At 52.0% G+C, this 19994-nt stretch overlaps 2 protein-coding genes across 9 annotated transcripts in view; one reads left to right on the top strand and one right to left on the bottom strand.

The window, feature by feature from the left end:
• USP42 (ubiquitin specific peptidase 42) overlaps nt 1-14801 on the top strand; it is a 56662-nt gene extending 41861 nt beyond the window's left edge. For 3 of the 4 annotated variants that reach the window (XM_034963666.2, XM_034963668.3, XM_063605619.1), the window contains 7 exons: nt 1001-1154; nt 2842-3561; nt 3671-3765; nt 6997-8436; nt 9995-10296; nt 12703-12746; nt 13796-14801. In XM_034963666.2, coding sequence (XP_034819557.1) covers nt 1001-1154; nt 2842-3561; nt 3671-3765; nt 6997-8436; nt 9995-10296; nt 12703-12710 — 2719 coding nt within the window. In that variant the 3' untranslated portion in view covers nt 12711-12746; nt 13796-14801. The other variant, XM_034963665.3, reaches the window with a different exon arrangement.
• Nucleotides 14802-15015: 214 nt separating this feature from the next.
• Nucleotides 15016-19994, bottom strand: part of CYTH3 (cytohesin 3) — a 113858-nt gene continuing 108879 nt past the window's right edge. For all 5 annotated transcript variants that reach the window (XM_034963669.3, XM_034963670.3, XM_055114942.2 and 2 more), the window contains 4 exons: nt 18966-19042; nt 18777-18848; nt 18505-18659; nt 15016-18248 (listed from right to left, as the gene is read on the bottom strand). In XM_034963669.3, the coding sequence (XP_034819560.1) occupies nt 18176-18248; nt 18505-18659; nt 18777-18848; nt 18966-19042 (377 nt within the window). In that variant the 3' untranslated portion in view covers nt 15016-18175. The remainder of the gene's footprint in view (nt 18249-18504; nt 18660-18776; nt 18849-18965; nt 19043-19994) is intronic.

Raw genomic sequence — 19994 nt, 5'->3', positions numbered from 1 at the left:
TTGCTCCGCATCGCACTCTGTGGCCATGAGCACTGAAGGTGCAGCTGCAGGGAGAGGTGGTAGCTGACGAGGGTGGGCTTCTGCTGTGGGCAGCAATGGAGTGGGCCAGGAGCCACAGGACAAAGAGTGGAGACCTCAGGAAGGGACCTCTGAGCACCTGGCGTGGTCACGGCCAGCACCTCCCAACCTGGAGCACAGGTCAGTCGCCTTCCAGGCCAAGGCCAGCACCCGCACCCAGCTCTGTCCTGTTGTGGCTGCATACGCTTTTCACTCACTCACTCGCTCCATTTTTGGAAAAAATGTTTGATAGCTGAAAATCAAGAGTATCCTCAAATGTCCAACTGGCAGAATGCTCATGTCTGCACATTGAAATATTAAACACTGGCATTGGATTTCGGCAGTTGGGCTGAAGCACAGATGATGATCAGAGGAGGCCTCAGGCCAAGTTGAGGGGTAGGATTTTGTTTCTAACTTTTTTGGACACTAGATTTTCCACAGTGGCATATATTTATAATTAGAAAAATATAAGCCTGGGCAACAAAGCGAGACCCCATTTCTACAGAAAATTAAAAAAATGAGCCAGGCGTGGTGATGCATGTCTGTGGTCCCAGCTACTCAGGAGGCTGAGGCAGGAGGGCAAGGCCGCAGTGAGCAATGGCTGTTCCTCTGCAGTCCAGCCTAGGCGACGCAGCAAGACCCTGTCTCAAAAAAAGGAAAATATAAATAAACAGAAAAGAAATACCTTTCAGATGAAACAGCATCTTCAGAAAACACAGTTTAAAGAACATCATTTACCCAGTTACCCTTGTTGTCTCCTGATCTGAGTGCCTGACATTAGCCTGAAGGAGGGGATGTGTATAGCTCCATACTGTGTAGCATAAACATGCTATTTTTTTCATCAGGTTTCCGCCTGAGGGGTTAAATGCTGTTGACTTTGTAAATGAATCTCTCCTAAGGAGGTGTCCTGTGTCACCCTAAGTATCGCTCTCCTTGTTTCCAGGTCCCATGATGTGAAAAATGGAGGTGAACTTACTCATCCCACCCATAGCCCCGGCCAGTCCTCTCCCCGCCCCGTCATCAGTCAGCGGGTTGTCACCAACAAACAGGCTGCGCCAGGCTTTATCGGACCACAGCTTCCCTCTCACATGATAAAGGTAACAGTCCTTAGGGAGAAGAACATTTTTATGTTAATTTTTAAAATGTAATTTCAAACTCTCAAGTTGAATTGTAGTGGTTGCTGTGTCCTCAAATACATCTGAATTTCTTCTCACAGTTTAATCAAACCCTCTTATACAGTATTTCAAATATACAGAAAACGGCCGAGCGCAGTGGCTCAAGCTTGTAATCCCAGCACTTTGGGAGGCCGAGACAGGTGGATCATTTGAGCTCAGTTGTTTGAGACCACCCTGGGTAACAGGGTGAAACCCCGTCTCCACAAAAAATACAAATATCAGCCGGGTATGGTGGTGTGTGCTGTGGTCCCAGCTGCTCAGGAGGCTGAGGCAGGAGGATCACTTGAGCCCAGGAGGCAGAGGTTGCAGTGAGCTGAGATTGCACCACTGCACTCCAGCCTGGGCAACAGAGTGAGACCCCGTCTCCAAAATAACCCCCCAAAAAAACAAAAACCCCAAAATATACAGCAAACCTCACCAATGGGGAGGAAAGAGGAAAGCCTGGGTGTCAGCACCTTTAAATTTTAGGTCCTCTCTGGACTTCCATTCTGCTCAAAGGGTTAAACACTTGGAGATTCTTTAATTCCTGTCGGATTGCAGGAAAGCGATCTGTTTACAAGAACACGTTTGTTAGGTCCATTTAGTCGTTTCAGGGGTGTGGTGTTTCTGTCTGCTCTCCCCCTGGGTTTGATTTTACTCCCTGTTGGTCCTGTCGGGGCGAACAGTAGTGAGCTAGTGTCACAAGGAACACAGGATTCTAGAGTGGGGGCCTCATCTCAGCTGTGGCATCTTCACAGCTTTTCGGCTTGAGTTTGTTTTGGATGATCACACACACGGTCTAGCTGCATGCTTTATTTTATGGACATCAGGCAGTATTTGAGGTATAACAGAGTCACACATCAAATGCCCAGCGGGCTCCCCTATTGGGCTCTGCTCCAGAGTGACATCAGGACTCTGGCAAACAGGAGGGCATGTGACCTGTAGGAAGGGGTGGTTGGCATTGCTTTTCCAAAGACTGTTTTTGTTTTTACCATGAAGCTTTCCAGTGTTAGGACGGCAGCTAATTCAGGTATGTGAGGAGGCGCTGGGAAGGCCACACGTGATCTGTTAACTGACTTTCACGCCTGCGCCTCCACGGGGGTGCAGCAGCCATGGGGGAACCTGCAGCGAGTCTCACTGCGTGAGGAGAATGTGGAGACGTTGTGGGGCAGTGGTGGGGTCATGGCTGAGTGAGTGGCGGCTGAAGCAGCCCCTACTCTCCGCCCACGTGACCGTCTCCTCTGCTCCGAGGCCAGGGTGATTCCTCCTTCCTGGCACTCTGCAGCGGCGAGCTCCCAGGAAACCCAACCAGGTAGCAAGTGTGTGACTCCATGCCACAGGTCCTGCTGATTTCCATCAGATCTGGGACAGAACGAGTTTGGTCTGAGGATTGTTTTCTGTGAAACATGTATGTCCTGTTTGTTGATTTATTGCCAGAAAACTAGGGCCTGTGGAAAGTATGCGCGGGTAGGAGGGATTGAGAAAAACAGAGAACATTTCCAGGTGTATGAAACTTGTTAGTCCTGGAAAAAAAAAAAGCAAAATGGGAAGGACCCATCAGCCAAAATGGGTTCTGTTTGTGTGACCATGTTTCTGGAGCTCTGACCAGGTGCGCTCTGCTTACTTCCAGAATCCACCTCACTTAAATGGGACTGGACCATTGAAAGACACGCCAAGCAGTTCCATGTCGAGTCCTAACGGGAATTCCAGTGTCAACAGGGCTAGTCCTGTTAATGCTTCAGCTTCTGTCCAAAACTGGTCAGTTAATAGGTCCTCAGTGATCCCAGAACATCCTAAGAAACAAAAAATTACAATCAGTATTCACAACAAGTTGCCTGTTCGCCAGTGTCAGTCTCAACCTAACCTTCATAGCAATTCTTTGGAGAACCCTACCAAGCCCGTTCCCTCTTCTACCATTACCAATTCTGCAGTACAGTCTACCTCGAACGCATCTACGATGTCAGTTTCTAGTAAAGTAACAAAACCGATCCCCCGCAGTGAATCCTGCTCCCAGCCCGTGATGAATGGCAAATCCAAGCTGAACTCCAGCGTGCTGGTGCCCTATGGCGCTGAGTCCTCTGAGGACTCTGACGAGGAGTCGAAGGGGCTGGGCAAGGAGAATGGGATTGGTACGATTGTGAGCTCCCACTCTCCCGGCCAAGATGCCGAAGATGAGGAGGCCACTCCGCACGAGCTCCAAGAACCCATGACCCTAAACGGTGCTAATAGTGCAGACAGCGACAGTGACCCGAAAGAAAATGGCCTGCCGCCTGATGGTGCCAGCTGCCAAGGCCAGCCTGCCCTGCACTCAGAAAATCCCTTTGCTAAGGCAAACGGTCTTCCTGGAAAGGTGAGTGCACGTCAGGGTCTTCGGCCTCGTTCGTGGCGGTTCCCTTGGCTGGATTTCAGGAGGCATGGAGCTGGCGACTGAAGCTGAAATATTTTTGTTTTTATTGCAGTTGATGCCTGCTCCTTTGCCGTCTCTCCCAGAAGACAAAATCTTAGAGACCTTCAGGCTTAGCAACAAACTGAAAGGCTCGACGGATGAAATGAGGTAACGTAAGAGTACATCTGAGGCACGTGTGGCAGCATAGTAGGAAATCCAGTAGCCTCCAGATGTGTCAGTATTTGAATGCTGTAGAAATTTTATAATGAACATTTTGAATCCTAGAATGATTTGAATTATAATGTATAGGATTTATTAACTTGCCTTTTAGAAGAGTAAAGAAAAAATGTGGCATACAGGACTGAGTCCACGGAAACTTGATGTGCTCACCATGCTATTTCTCCTCCTGCGTGGCCACCTCTCTCTGGTTAGCGGTGTTACTGGCGCGCCTTCAAGTGCCATCTCATTTCATCTTTCTCATGAGAAATGATGATGTGAGGGTGTGCTGAGGGTCTAGGCCAGGGCTCTCAGTCCTGTGAAGAAGCACATACAGTCATCCGTCCGTCCACAACAGGGATGCCTTCTGAGAAATGCATCGTTTGGGGATGTGGTTATCATGCCAGCACCACAGTGTGTCACACAGACCTAGATGGTGTGGCCTGCGGCTCCTAGGCCACAAACCTACACAGCCTGTGACTGCACTGGATCCCGTAGGCAGCTGTAACACAGTGGTATTTGTGTATCTAAACATAGAAAAGGGACAGTAAAAATATGGTATAAGAGGAAAACTGGCACACCTGCACAGGGCACTTACCATGAATGGAGCTGGCAGGACTGGAGGGTGCTCTGGGTGAGCCAGTGAGTGAGTGCTGAGTGAATGTGGAGGCCTGGGACAGTACACTACTGTAGACTCTGGAAACACTGCACACTTCAGCTGCACTCAATTTGTTAAAAAAATTGATTTCTTCAATAGTAAACACACCTTAGCTTACTGTAACTTTTTTACTTTATAGACTTTTAATTTTAAACTGTTTTGACTCTTTTGTAATAACACTTAGCTTAAAACACAAACATACAGCTGTACAAAAATAACTTCTTTTTTTGTTTGTTTTTTTGTTTGAGACGGAGTCTCGCTGTGTCACCAGGCTGGAGTACAGTGGTGCGATCTCAGCTCACTGCAGCCTCCGCCTCCCAAGTTCAAGCAATTCTCCTGACTCAGCCTCCTGAGTAGCTGGGACTACAGGCATGCGCCACCCCACCCAGCTAATTTTTTTTTTGTATTTTTAGTAGAGACACGGTTTTACCATGTTGGTCAGACTGGTCTCAAACTCCTGACCTCAACTCATCCACCCGCTGTGGCCTCCCAAAGGGCTGGGATTCCAGACGTGAGCCACCGTGCCCGGCCAGCAGAGTTGTTTATTGCCATTGTCATGTATTATGTAGTAATCGTATGTCCTAGACTTCCATGGGACTGGCAGTGCAGTGGGTTTGTTTATACCAGCATCACCACACTCACGAGTCACGCGTTGCCCTTGGACTGTTACAGTGACGGGAGTTTTCAGCTATGTTGTGATCTTATGGACCGCCATCATATGTGGTCTGTTGACCGTATGTATGAGGTACATGACTGTACTTTGTAAAGGCCCTTCAAGGATTCTGAAATTATAGATAATAAAACCTGCCCCGCAATTAAAAAAAAATCATGTAATGTTAGTCAAGAATGTAAATGTAACATTAGGAGTAAGAGGAAAGGAATTTGTCATGCAATGTCAGTGGCTTCACCTCGCAAAGCAGCAGCAGGACGGCCCCGTGGCGAGAGGCTGTGCAGGCGGTGCTTGCATCTCTGCACAGGTTGGCTGTGAGTGACAGCTCAGAGTGCGGCCGGATGTCACCATACTCGGTGCCAGGCGCGGGTTCGTCATCAGGAAGTCATGTTCTCATGGCGAACAACTTCTGGTGAAGTTCTGATCAAATCACAGCATGAGCGACTCTAGATTTATATACTAGGTGCCTTCCTGGAAACGTCAGTGACAGTGAAAACCGTGCCAGTGACACACCCGTAGTTTTTACCCGCACGGTTGTTGGCACTCACCTGTGGGGGTGCTGTTCGTGCTGGTGGGGCTCCCATCACTGTGGCAACCCCAGAATGGCCCCCGGCGGGTGGGAGTGCCCTCACTGAGGCCCTCTGTTAGGAGGGCGTAGATATTAAACCGGAATGGGGCGAACCCTGTGGGCAGGGAACACTCATTCCCAACCTAAGGATAGGCCAGCTTGGACACTCGCTCCCTCGGCCCTAGGCCAGGTAGCGTCAGGGTGAGGTAGGTGGCTGTGCAGACAAGCCCAGGCCACAGCAGCTTTCATTATTAACCCTGAGGATATATCGAAGGCTCTGCGGGAATCAAAGGACAAAGTTAATTTACTACAGAACGTTTTGCTAAAGCCTCTGATTCCTCATAATTTGTCAGTAATTGGAGGAGCTGCTGGCTGTGTTTGGAGGTGGCCGCTCTACCTTTGAGGGTCCAAGAGAAATCAGAGAAAGGGAGTCGAGAGGAAAGGAGGAGGCCCTGTCATCACTGGACTTTTTTTCTTTAGTCTTAGTTATTAGGAAGAACTAGAGGAATTGCGGCCAGGCGCGGTGGCTCACGCCTGTAATCCCAGCACTTTGGGAGGCTGAGGCAGGCGGATCACCTGAGGTCAGGAGTTCGAGACCAGCTTGGCCAAGGTATAGTGAAACCCCATCTCTACTAAAAACACAAATATCAGCTGGGCATGGTGGTGGGCACCTGTAATCCCAGCTACCCGGGAAGCTGGGTCAGGAGAATCGCTTGCACCCAGGAGATGGAGGTTGCAGGGAGCTGAGATCACACCACTGCCCTCCAGCCTGGGCAACAGAGTGGGACTCTGTCCCTCAAAAAAACAAAACAAAATGAAACAAAACAAAACAAAAAAAATAGAGGAATTGGAAGAACTAGAGGGATATCCAGAAACAGGAAGAGCCTAGAACTCTAGGATTATTGTTTTGAAAAATAGGCTAGGAGCTGGGCTTAATGATACAACATTTTATTTTTATTTAATAAGGGAAAGAGAAAATTGGGAGTTTGCAGAGATAGTAGTACTAGCCTAATATTGGGCTTCGGCGAGATGTATTTAAAGAGACGAAATAGCTGCTGAATGACGAGTTAATGGGTGCAGCACACCAGCATGGCACCCGTATACATATGTAACTAACCTGCACATTGTGCACATGTAGCCTGAAACTTAAAGTATAATAGTAATAAAATAAAATAAAAAGAGACGAAATAGCAAATGAACGTTTTGAAGTATTTGTCCTTGTAATGCAATGACATGAGCCTGTCAAGCCCACGCTAACTGGCGTGTTTGTTTGTTTGGGGGCTGCAGTGCACCTGGAGCAGAGAGGGGCCCTCCCGAGGACCGCGACGCCGAGCCTCAGCCTGGCAGCCCCGCCGCCGAATCCCTGGAGGAGCCAGATGCGGCCGCCGGCCTCAGCAGCACCAAGAAGGCTCCGCCGCCCCCCGATCCCGGCACCCCCGCTACCAAAGAAGGCGCCTGGGAGGCCATGGCCGTCGCCCCCGAGGAGCCTCCGCCCAGCGCCGGCCAGGACATCGTGGGGGACACAGCACCCCCTGACCTGTGTGATCCCGGGAGCTTAACAGGCGACGCGAGCCCGTTGTCCCAGGACGCAAAGGGGATGATCGCGGAGGGCCCGCGGGACTCGGCGTTGGCGGAAGCCCCGGAGGGGTTGAGTCCGGCTCCGCCTGCGCGGTCGGAGGAGCCCTGCGAGCAGCCACTCCTTGTTCACCCCAGCGGGGACCACGCCCGGGACGCTCAGGACCGATCCCAGAGCTTGGGCGCACCCGAGGCCGCAGAGGGGCCGCCAGCTCCTGTGCTGGAAATGGCCCCGGCCGGTCACCCGGAAGGGGATGCTGAGCCTAGTCCCGGCGAGAGGGTCGAGGACGCCACGGCGCCGAAAGCCCCAGGCCCTTCCCCAGCGAAGGAGAAAATCGGCAGCCTCAGAAAGGTGGACCGAGGCCACTACCGCAGCCGGAGAGAGCGCTCGTCCAGCGGGGAGCCCGCCAGAGAGAGCAGGAGCAAGACTGAGGGCCACCGTCACCGGCGGCGCCGCACCTGCCCCCGGGAGCGCGACCGCCAGGACCGCCACGCCCCGGAGCACCACCCCGGCCACGGCGACAGGCTCAGCCCTGGCGAGCGCCGCTCTCTGGGCAGGTACAGTCACCACCACTCCCGACACCGGAGCGGGGCGGAGCCGGACTGGGTCAGACACCACTACACCGAGGGCGAGCATGGCTGGGGCCGGGAGAAGTTCTACCCCGACAGGCCGCGCTGGGACAGGTGCCGGTACTACCATGACAGGTACGCCCCGTACGCTGCCCGGGACTGGAAGCCCTTCCACGGTGGCCGCGAGCACGAGCGGGCCGGGCTGCACGAGCGGCCGCACAAGGACCACAACCGGGGCCGTAGGGGCTGCGAGCCGGCCCGGGAGAGGGAGCGGCACCGCCCCAGCAGCCCCCGCGCAGGCGCGCCCCACGCCCTCGCCCCGCACCCCGACCGCTTCTCCCACGACAGAACTGCACTTGTAGCCGGAGACAACTGTAACCTCTCTGATCGGTTTCACGAACACGAAAATGGAAAGTCCCGGAAACGGAGACACGACAGTGTGGAGAACAGTGACAGTCATGTTGAAAAGAAAGCCCGGAGGAGCGAACAGAAGGATCCTCTAGAAGAGCCTAAAGCGAAGAAGCACAAAAAATCAAAGAAGAAAAAGAAATCCAAAGACAAACACCGAGACCGCGACTCCAGGTGAGCCTGGGGCCTTGTGCTCCCCGAGGCGCTGGCGCTGCTGTCAGCAATGGGGCCTGTCCCTTCTCACCCGACTCAGGAACAAGTGACCAGCCAGGCCACAGTTGTATCCGCCTGATTTGTGTCTTTCATTTCTGTGGGTTTTGAGATTTCACTATTTTTACAGATTTGTAAAAATTTGCCCTGCTTTGAAGCTGTATCTTTATTCTTCATGGTGTCGTTAAATGCCTAACAACCTTCTTTTTCAAAATGATAGTGCCATTTTTGGTGAATGCTTTATAACTCTTCCAGGAGTAAGCATGCAGTGTTCCATCAATGAACAATTGGGAGTCTTTGACCTTAGAATTGGTGTTAATATTCTTACTTGTCAGATGTAGTTATGTTTTCGTATCTGTTATATTTTCCTGAAATTCAGTGGCTGTGAGGTAGGCAGACAACAGGAGGCACACTTTTCCTGTGCCTGCCCGCCTGCCCAGCATAGGCATCTGAGACACCTTTGTTTCCTCGGCCTTTGTTTTTGTCTCCATTTTTCAACTTGAAATCCAATTGGGAAATTTGCTTCTGTATTTTTTAAGAGACAGGGTGTTGCTCTGTCACCCAGGCTGGAGTGCAGTGATGCCATCATAACTCACTGCAGCCTTGACCTCCTGGGCTCAAATGATATTTCTGCTTCAGCCCTCAGCCTCTGGAGTAGCCGGGACTACAGGCGTGTGCTACCATCCTCAGCTAATTTTTTATTTTTGTAAAGACAGGATCTCACTATGCTGCGCACACTGTTCTCAAACCCCTAGACTCAAGCGATCCCAAAGCACTGGGATCACAGGCATGAGCCACCTCACCTGGCCTGTTTTTGTATTTTTAAAAAGCTAAATTGGTTGGTGATTGTCTTGAAAATGACTTATCCATGATGAGATGGATGAGCAGGAACAGAATTAGTAATTTTAGTTGACATCTCTTGAAATTGAAACCCTGGGAAAGATTACCAAAAGCCATATGGAAAATAGGCAGTGGTTATTTGAGGGAAAAATAATATTGCTGCCAGGTGTCTCAGGCACATGGGAGGGAAGGAGGCTTAGTATTTCCTTTCCCTTCAAGTAACTACTGGTTTCGGGAAAAGTTAGCAGAATCCTCCCTGCGGTGTTTGTCCAACAGCCTCAGTTCCTGAGAAAGCTGAAGCAGAGATGGGACTGTTCAGGATGGAGCTAAAGTTGGTGAATTTATGGCCCTGGACTGAAACAGTCATTACAGTGAAGGCAAACTTGTTAAATTTTTGAGACAGGGTCTTGCTCTGTTGCCCAGGCTGGAGTGTGGTGTTGCAGTCGTAGCTCACTGCAGCCTCAACCTCCTGGGCTCGAGTGATCCTCCTGCTTCAGCCTCCCGAGTAGCTGGGACTACAGGTGTGCGCCTCCATACCTGGCCTACGTGGCTAATTAGATAAGAATTGTGCGTGTTTGCACAGTGAATGTTCTCAGTGAATGGGTGGAAAGGCCAAGCTCCAGGGTCTGCTGCTGGTGGTTTTGTGTTTCAGGGGTTTGAATTCTGGCTTTTCCTTCTGCAGGCATCAGCAGGACTCAGAACTCTCAGCAGCGTGCTCTGACGCTGACCTCCACAGACACAAAAAAAAGAAGAAGAAAAAGAAGAGACATTCAAGAAAATCAGAGGACTTTGTTAAAGATTCAGAACTGCACTTACCCAGGGTCGCCAGCTTGGAGACTGTCGCCCAGTTCCGGAGAGCCCAGGGTGGCTTTCCTCTCTCTGGTGGCCCGCCTCTGGAAGGCGTCGGACCTTTCCGTGAGAAAACGAAACACTTACGGATGGAAAGCAGGGATGACAGGTGTCGTCTCTTTGAGTATGGCCAGGGTAAGAGGAGATACTTGGAATTAGGAAGATAGAAACTATTTCTTAATACATTTTCTTTGCAAAGGTGATTAACATGTAGAAAGAAAACCTCAGGTGGCATCAAAGGGCACAGTTACTCAGAGCACCCCTGCCCTGCCTGGTCCGGCCTCAGTGCTCATCCCTGCAGTGTGGTTCCGTTGCACAGTTTGGCTCCTTAGCACCAAGCCCTTAGCGTTTATTGAAGGCCTAAGTGACACAGGACTGAGGGCAGCACTACCTGTGTCACCAAAGCCCTGGAACGTACAGCTCTGGGCATCTGACTTTGCCTTGCAAAGGACCAGAACTCTTGGTTTGGTTTGATTTTATTTTATTTTATTTATTTTATTTTTTGAGACGGAGTCTTGCTCTGTTGCCCAGGCTGGAGTGCAGTGGCGGCGATCTCAGCTCACTGCAACCTCTGCCTCCCAGGTTCATGCTGTTCTCCTGCCTCAGCCTCCTGAGTAGCCGGGACTACAGGCGCCCGCCACCACGCCCGGCTAAATTTTGTGTTTTTAGTAGAGACGGTGTTTCACCGTGTTAGCCAGGATGGTCTCGAGAACTCTTGGTTTTAAAGCATTTTTGATAGAAATACTTTTGCAGCGTATACGTTACTCTCCCGAATCCTTAAACCTGTAGCATTCTGAGTGTACCCTGATGCTCGGTACTGATTTGCTCGCTTGGGTCATTAGAAGCGTGGGCACCAGCCTCTGCTTGAGTGACACTGCAGAGGCCTCCATGTGGCAGAGCGCTGGCTGCCCCTGCCAGGTGTCCTGGATTCTCTTCTGCCCTGTGGGGCTGTGTCTCCGTCCTGTGGCCACACGCTGTGCTCTTACTGCACTTGAGGCAGCCCCCCACTTCCTCTTCCGTTGGTGTCCGGTGACCGCTCACCCTCGAGAGGAGCTGTGAGCCTGTTAGAAGCGGATGTCACTCGAGTCAGTGGACCTAGAGCGGAGGCTGGCAAACTGCAGCCCTGGGGCCAGTTTCGGCCAGTCACCAGACTTTGTATGAACTTGGAGTTAAGAATGGTTTTAACCTTTTTAAGTGGTTGGAAATAATCCCAAAGAAGAACAATGCGTTTCACATGAAAATGATGTGAAATTCAGACCTCAGTGTCTGTGGCTTGATTGGGGCGCAGCCAGGTGCGTTCGCACGCTGTCTGGCGGCTTCGCTGTCACTGCCTGGCAGAGGTGAGTGGCTGCGGCAGGGCAGGGACCGTGTGGCTCGCAAAGCGGAAAATGTTTATTATTGCCCCTTGACAGAAAGGGTTTGTCACCCCTGCCTGGACGCCCATTGTTTGCGTTCACGTGTGAAGCGCATCCCCTCCTCCCAGGGGCTTTTGACGAATCTTCAGGGCTGCCCTGAGGCCTTTTGCTTCTCGGCTGAGTTGTGGGTTAGGTGGAGCTGTGTGTTCTGGGGAAGGCCTGTCCCTCCCAGCAGCCCAGAGCCAGCATGCATTGTTGATTGAGGGGTAAACGGTCCTTAGAGTGTGTGAAAGAGAGCTGGGGGTTGCGGGGTGAGCCCCATGGGGGACATTTGCCCGTGGAGTGCTGGGGAAACAGCCGGAGATGAGGACAGGCACCAGCACTGCCGGTGAGGATGGGGAGCCTGCGGGCCTTGTAGACGTTCTGGACATTTCAGAATTGGTTTTGCGTTCCCATTTCAGCGAATCGGGGAAGGAGATTCGTGAGGGCTGCTTGGTACCCGAGGATCCGAGGATGCAGTGGATGGGCTCATTCTGAGTGTGGTGCGGGCTCCCAGGATCGTGGGCTTCCAGCTGGGGCTACTGGGAGACAGTGATGGCCCCCGAGGCAGCTGGTCCAGCAGGAGGGAGGTTGAACGTGATCTTGTTTGCCTCGTGTCTCGGGTGCTGTGGTCAGGCGTGTCTGTGTGGTGGCCCTGTGTTTCCGTCCCCGTCCCACTGCACCGATGACAGGGTTTGCAGCTGGCACTTCTGCTGCAAGCAGACTGAGGAGCCTTTCTTGTTCTTCCGAGAAGGCCGCTGCCCGGCCCCGCCTCACCCAGCGTCCTGTGGTCCTGCAGGTCCCCCTCTACCCTGGACTTCGGCCCCTTGTCTTTCTCTTTCAAACTCCTCCTCCGGCTCTGTTCCGCCCAGTTCAGTTCTTGGGCCTGAGATCTGTTCTAACATCAGGCTGCGTGTGGGTTGGATGGAGCCCTCAGTCATCACGTAAACCCTTTGACATCAGTAAAACCCTGGGAGCAGCCGCTGAGCGCTGGGACATGCCTGCTCACCTCACTGGGGAGTGGCCTCAGGCGCTCACAGGGAACCGCAGTGACTCTGACCATAGCCACTTAACGCACACACACAGCAGAGGCACTGGCGATTTTGCAACCATCATTAAAATCTCTTTCCTGACCTTTGCTTTCTAGGTGATTGAAAACTCAGCCTCAAAACAAAAAACTCACTAGTTATGGTAAGCTGTCTTCCTGTCTGTTTCCTCGTTGTTTGTGGTGGCGCTGAGGGGACGCAGGCAGAGGAGTTGTAATTCTGCGGCTCTGCCTGGGGGCTGGGCTCATAGGAGTTGGCAGAGCCACGGAGAGGCCCCGGCAGGTTCCCAGCCAGCCCAGACCCAGGCCACGCGCTTGGGGACAGACCTAGACTCTCCACCTCATCACGTTTGCATTACTGGCTGGGGAAGACCCTCATCCCTCACGCAGGCAGAGTCGCCCTGTTCCCTTGTGCCTCACTTGGGAAAAGCCAACCCGGCTCACAGCGGCAGAGCCCACGGGCCTTTGATAAACATCTGGGAAGGGAGAGGCCCGGTCCCCAGCACAGGCACCTCACTCAGGAGAGCAGAGCCTTGCTCCCTCGTCCATCCCGTCCCCTGTGCTGCTGTCTGCGCCCCGAGGTGGCACTGAGCTGGAGCCAGCACCCCCCCAGCAGCCACCGTACAAAACCATAGGAAGGTGGCCCAGGGCCGGGCAGCAGATCAGGACCTCGGAGCTGTGGGGCTTTGTTGGATCACTTCACACAGCGGTCCTGGGAGAGTCACTGGTTTTATACCTGACCCTTGTGGAGCTAGAGGGGACGGTGAACCATTTTTCCCTTGAAAGGAAACTTTGTCCAAATGTGTCTGTCACATGTAGTCAGCAAGAGGAATTTAAAATGAATTGCCAAGTGAAGAGTCTGTGGATTAATTGGCCGTTAATTAACAGGCTTTATCAATGTGTCCTCAAGGGAGAGGCCCAACCCTAATTAAGGAGCTAAACTTCCTGAGTGAGGGGCTGTGAGGATGGAGGTGGAGGAGGCATCTGGGGCGGGTGGTGGCCGGGCCCAGCAGATGGCGCCTCCCTGGCTGAGCTGCCCGCACCGCCAGTTCCCTCATTTCCACTCAGGAAGGCAGAGTGATCTCAAGGAAGAGCTTCCCCAGCCTTCGGGAGCAGCTGGCAGGGCGTCCGGGAATAAGCCCTACACGCCGCCGCCCGCCTCCAGCTCACTAACCCTGCGCCTCTTGTCTTTCAGATTCAACGCGTTCAACAGAAGCCATCCCCAGCCCAGCTTAAATTATAAAGATAGACAATAACTCTGTTCCAATCTGCGTGGTGCTTCTTTAGTAAATACTGTACAGATTTTACCATGGAGAACTTTTTTTTTAGCTTTTACCTTTTCTTAATTACCCTTATTCCGAATGGACGAACACTTTCTACCACTGCTGACCATTGTAAAATACCGTGTATATAAATCCCATTGAAATAATGCCCTGGAATAGAACATCTCAAATGCTGCTTAATTACAGACTCAGGTCGATTACTTGTATTTCATGTAATGTTCCTCCAAGTTAGACATCTGGTGCAAGACCAACCGGGAGACCATGGAATTGTCAAAAGTACAAACTGACAGTGTGTATATTTAATTTAAAGACTTATTTAAAAACTCACAAGCTCTCACCTAGACTTTGGAGAGCAGTCTGTTTTCTGTAATGTCTGATACTAGAAACTAATTTGCTTATTTTAGTTGTATTCAAGATTTGAAGATGTATTTTATAGACAAGTTCTGTTTTTGAACTTTGTGGAACTGTTCCAATCAATTTCCCAGTTATGATGAGTATTTACATTATGAATGTATAACCCAGACATGATTTGTAAAGCCGACAGTATGTTTCTATTACACAACACTTTTTGATACAGCGTCTCTTGTCTTCACTGATACTGGAGTCTCCGTTGTCTGCTTGGTCCCTTCGAGTTTCTAGTTACAGACACAATCATACTGTGATTTTATTTTTAATATGGATATGCTATCAAACTGTGATACACTTATAATTCACTGGTCCTGCATCAGGAGATGGAGTGGGGAAAACTGTATTTAATACAGTTTGTATCTGAATAATCTGTATGGTTTATACAGTTTGTGTTGTTCAGAGATGTTTAAAGTTTGATCTTTGTTTTTTTAAAGATTAAAAAAGCACTTGCCCCACTGTAAATATACAGCATGTAAAATTTCTATAGTATATAAATGGCAGCAAATCACACACTTGGCGTCTTTTTACTGTTGTTTTCCCCATTTGCTTCCAGACTCCTTCCTGTCATCATCTGAATTCACTTTCTTAAAACCTTCAAGTAAGTGCTCCTGCCGAAGTCAGCACCTTCGGCCAGGCCATCCCACCTCGGACGGGCAAAGGAAAATTGGAGGGGTGTTTGCTGGACCCAACAATATCTGTTTTAAAGAACCAAGTCTTAGGCTTGTTTTAACAATACATGTGATTTTTATTTAGTGAACACAGTATCTGCAAGAGCTCTGACAGCCATCCACCCTCCAATCTTACTTCACTTTACAACCAAGTATCAATAGAGGCTGTTTCTTCATGCGAGCTGTGGGAGTATATACATTGAATAACAGACACTCCAGAAATCAACAGATGTACATTATTTACATATTACTATATTTACCGCAAATAGAAATATTTTCTAAGAAAAAAAGTCAATTTGTGGTTTCTGGTCTACCACAGACCTAACTTCTCAGCAAAGCATATCTATGTAGATATCTGCGTTTGTAACTTTAAAAATAGGCATTGCTTTCTATGAAGCACTAAGTGCTGCTCCATCTATAAATAGCTCCTATTTTCAGTTTGGTACCACATTAAACTGCCCCAAAATGTTCTGTGACCCCAAAGACAAAAAGTTGCTGCTTATCTGGGTCCAGGGTCAGTACAATTAAACTCAAATATGAACCAGGGCGCCCAGCAAGACAGGCTGGAAGGGCTGTGGCAGTCGCCGCCGCCTCCCCGCGGGGCTCCCCTCACTGCCTCCTGGCCTCTGTCTCTGGAAGAAAGTATCTTTGGCCAGAGTTGGGACTAACAGTTCAAGCCCTGCGCTCAGACGTCAGGGCGGGGAGGAGGAGGATTGTGATTGTGACGGGGCCTGCCCAGGGTGAGAGACAAAAACAGATGTGTCCTGTTTCAGGGCCGTCCTGGTGGCGGCTGGCCCTGCACAGTCACTGACCCAGAGTTTTCTGGACCAGGCCTGCCTCAAGGATCAGCAGGCATGATGGTTGCACAGCCTTCATGCTAATACTGTCCTAACAGCCTGGAGGTAGGCGATTTCCTTTGACCACAAAGTACCTGGAGTCTAACTCAGCACCACAGCCTCTGCATGGCTCCTGGGTGCCCACCACCTGGCGAAGCTCATTCACAGATGACAGCAAAGGGGGAGCTTGATCATCTGGCGACTCCTTCCTGCTGCTTCTCCCAACACCCAAAACAGAAAGCTCTGCATCCCCAGGTCACACCTGGGTTGGTCAGAAGAAGGAAACAGCTTGTCCGAGCACAACATGCTGACAGAGCTGGCTGTGGCCAGTCCTGGGTGCCGGGCCAGCCTGAGGGGTGGGCACCGCCAGAGCCGGCCGTCAGTGTGTGGTCTGGGTGGGGGTCCAGGCAGCATTTATTTTCATGGAAGACTGGAGGCCAGAGTTGCATATCTACCAGTCAGGCATTTCAAGAACGCTGACTTGCCTTTCTCAGAACGAAAACTTCCAATTTGAGGTATCAGTAACAAAGCCTAAGAACTTGGGAATGAAAGTCTGATGCAGGACAGGGGTTTCTGGCCTCGGACCCCTCTGCAGTCTAGTGTGACTTAAAGCTACATCAAGGTCAGCCGCAGGGAGGCGAAGGGCCCGCAGCCGCTCGGCCTCCACTTCAAGGCAACTCAAAGAACAGTCTCCGCTGCTGAGAAGGAAACCTAGGTGCACAAAGTCTGAGGTTTTGTCTCTGGACTGGGCATTTTGCACAGGAGTACAGATGCCCTCCAGAGGGTGCAGATTCAAGGTGTGTGTGCCTATGCAGGTGGGGCAGGAAGAGGAAGTCCATAGAGGAAAAGCCAGCCACCAACCCAACAGCCCACTGTGTAACAGGGTCCTGGGGACACAAATCTCCCGACAGAGAACAGCGTATGCCACCGGCCCAGGTCGGCCCAAGCACACAATGCCCCCGGTCCAGCCCTGAGCCCTCTCTGTAGGTGGGGCCCAGATCCATCCTTCCTTGAGCGGAGCACTGGGCACCTCCTATCCTTACATCCACAGCAACCTGACAACCTCCCAGGCGGGCGTGGAGTTTGACCAGTTCCACCACCGGCGTCTATCTGGGTTCTCTACGTGCCGGGCCTCTGCACCCCAGGGCCTGTTCTTCCCTCCTCGTAGGGAGGACACCTCTCTCAGGACACGGCGCACTACATGGGGTGAGACTGTTTTTAGTTAATTCTGTGTCTATTCATTAAGAAATCTGGTCAAATTAGAAGGTCTGTAAAATAAGCGTTCATTTTGCCACAGGTTTTAAATAGCGGTGAATATGGTCAAAAGCCGGTCTAACCTGCTGACCTGTATGAAACGCTGCCATATGTGTGCGTCTAAACAAAACATCAGCAGTTTCACGTGGCTCAGCGTATGGACCATCTGTGTCCAGGGAAAAGGCTGTTTCCTAGGAGTTAGCAGTTACAGGCTAAACACCCCCAAACCATTAACTGTTATAATTTTAATGATTTGCTTAAAGTATTTGTGGGGCCAAAAAGCCTGGTTGAAGGGAGGCCTCATGGGAGTCACCCTGGAGCCCCCAAGTGCCATGGCCGTCCCTCCCCCAGCCCGTCCCAAGCCCACCTGCTGCCCCCGGGGCTTGTCTGACAGCCTGACAGGGCAGGGCTGCAAGCTGCCCCCGTGCCGGTGCCCCCAGCCCTCCCCTTGGGTGCTGCGTCTAGATGGATATTTTTTCAGTGCACAGTATATACTTGTGTCCAGGAGTTAACTTTATAGCTGCCATTCTAAAAATACTACTGTTAGAAAGTATCTTTTGTTATAATTTCAGAATATAAAAAGGCATATAAAAGCTATAATCCTATATATCTGAGAAAAATTCTGAATAAAAAACTGGTAGCTTTTCCTTTCCTGTTTTGCTATAAAACAGTGGCTTTCTAGAACGGTTAACACTGCCCCGAGTGAATGCGTTTGGCATGGTACGAATGAGGCTCCCGTCTGTGGAATCCGTCCCGTGTCTGCTGTGGAGAGAGCGGAAGCTGCTGTCCTGGCTTCTCCCCCTAGGGGCGCCGGGATGGTCGCAGGAAGGAAATGCTTCTGGACATGCGCAGCCGACCATGACCCCAGCCACGGCAGGAGGCCTCGAGGATCAGTCAGGGCCACGGTACGCTCTGAAGCAGCAGCTTGCACTGCAGGGCGACCACCTCCCAGGACCCCAGCCACGGCACGAGGCCTTGGGGATGCCACCTGGGCCACGGTATGCTCTGGAGAAGCAGCTTGCACCGCAGGGCGACTGCCTCCCTGCCACGCCTTCCGCGGAGGGGCCGCCCGCGGTGTCTTTCTGCTGGGGTTGGGTCTTTTACCTGGGTCTTTTAGCCAGGAAAGCTATTTTTTATTGGCAATCCTTCGTTTCCTCGTTGCCAACATGTCATAGAAGGGATCTCTGCTGATACTGGCTCTGGGGAAAAAAGGAAAACACACAGGTTAGGTCGTGGGTGACACACAGACCTCCCCTTTCCCACCAGCCCCAGAGGCCCCTCAGACAGGACCGCAGGCTCAGATCTGAACGTCGGCTTTGGCAGCCCGGCCCTCTGGGGTTTCTGGAGACAGAAGGTCCACCCTTGCACACGGAAGCATCCATGTTCCAGACCATCCCCCGCCCTCCAACCGGCACGAGAAGACGGGCCTGGCCCCGCCCCCGAGGCCCCACTCACTTGATGGATTTCATCCACTCCTCCTTCTCCTCCGGGCTGGGGGCTGAGATCCGGTACACCACATGGTTCCCCTCTACCACGCGGCCGTCGGCCTCCGTCTTACAGGCCTTGATGACCTGCCCTTTGTGGCTGGGATTGTAGAGCTCAAAACAGTTCTGGTGGAGAAAGAGAGAGGGGAGGCCGTCAGGGGGGCTTGGGGCAGGTTCCCTGCAGGCAGTGAGGATGGCTCCCAGGTGGCTGGCAGGAGAGAAGGTTCAGGAAGAGGAGCTTACGGGTTTCCGGGGGTCCTCCACCTCCCTGATGCTGAGGTTTTCCAACGGGATGATTCCCCTGGGCTCCTTATCCTACAAGAGAAAAGTACACGGCGGGGCTCACTGTGGGTCACCAGCCTGAGGGTCCCTCGGCCCCAGGGCAGCTCCGGGACTGCTGGGAGGCGGCAAGGAGGCCTGGCCCTTACTTACTGTTGTGTATTCAAAGTAATAGAGGCAGTTATCAGTCAGGATGAACCACCGGCGCTTCCAGGTCTTCACACGCCCTCCTAGAAGCAGAAAGGCCCCGTGAGTCTGCGCTCCGTGCACAGGGAGCCTGCGGGTCCAAGAGGGGGCCCTGGACCTGCACAGACCACTGCGTTTTCAGAAAGGCCACCAGGCGCCAGGCTTGGGTTCAGGTGTCCTTCAGCGTTCCCAACGCAGGGCCCCACATGCACCCACCCCGCCCACACCGGCGCCCCCTCCATGGCACTGACGGGCCCCTTGATGACACGACCGCGCTACAATTCGCTTCCTGGGAGAGTTAGTGGGATGGATGGCGTCATTTTCCCACATGAGATGGCAGTGTGATGAAGTCAGGACTGCGCGCCTGGCTCTGTCCAGCACCTGACCCCACCATGTCAGGTGGTTATCGCATTATAGAGGCCCTTGGGCAGCCCTGGGATCCATCAAAATCAATCACCCCTGGGCCCAAGGAATCGTGAGACTGAATTAATTTTGTAACAAGATCTGGAGCACACGTGCACACACACGTACCCCCATCTGTACCTGCCCTCCTCTCCCTAAGGGAAGGAAATCTCTGATTCTTAAACACTGAGCAGAGACAAACTGACTTCAGCTGCTATAGCCTTGCCGGTGTTTGTTTTTTAAATAATTCAAAGAAATACACGCTGGTGGCAATGAACTCAAGTGCTCCCTGGGGTACTAGGCCCTCTCTGCCCCATGCCCCTCCAGCGCTGCGGAGCTCACCCGGCTTTCTCTGTGACAGGCCGGCAGGGGAGTAGCCCTCCCTCCCTAAGTGGGGGCCAGCATGGGCGCTGAGGCCTGGAGGCAAGACTGTGTGCGAAGGGCTCTGCGGATGGATCACCAGGACACAGGGGGCTTTCCCTGTTGGGGCCTGGTTTGCAGAGACCCTGGGTGAGGAGGAACCAGCTGCAGGTGGGAGGAAGCCTGGCTCAGCGGAACTGGAGGCCGGAAGGGGGTCTCTGCAGTCCCTCTGGG

Source organism: Pan paniscus, chromosome 6 (genome assembly GCF_029289425.2).
Source record: "Pan paniscus chromosome 6, NHGRI_mPanPan1-v2.0_pri, whole genome shotgun sequence".
Taxonomy (NCBI): domain Eukaryota; kingdom Metazoa; phylum Chordata; class Mammalia; order Primates; family Hominidae; genus Pan; species Pan paniscus.
The sequence above is the reverse complement of the archived record's forward strand: the minus strand, read 5'-3'. Positions and strand labels throughout refer to the sequence as shown.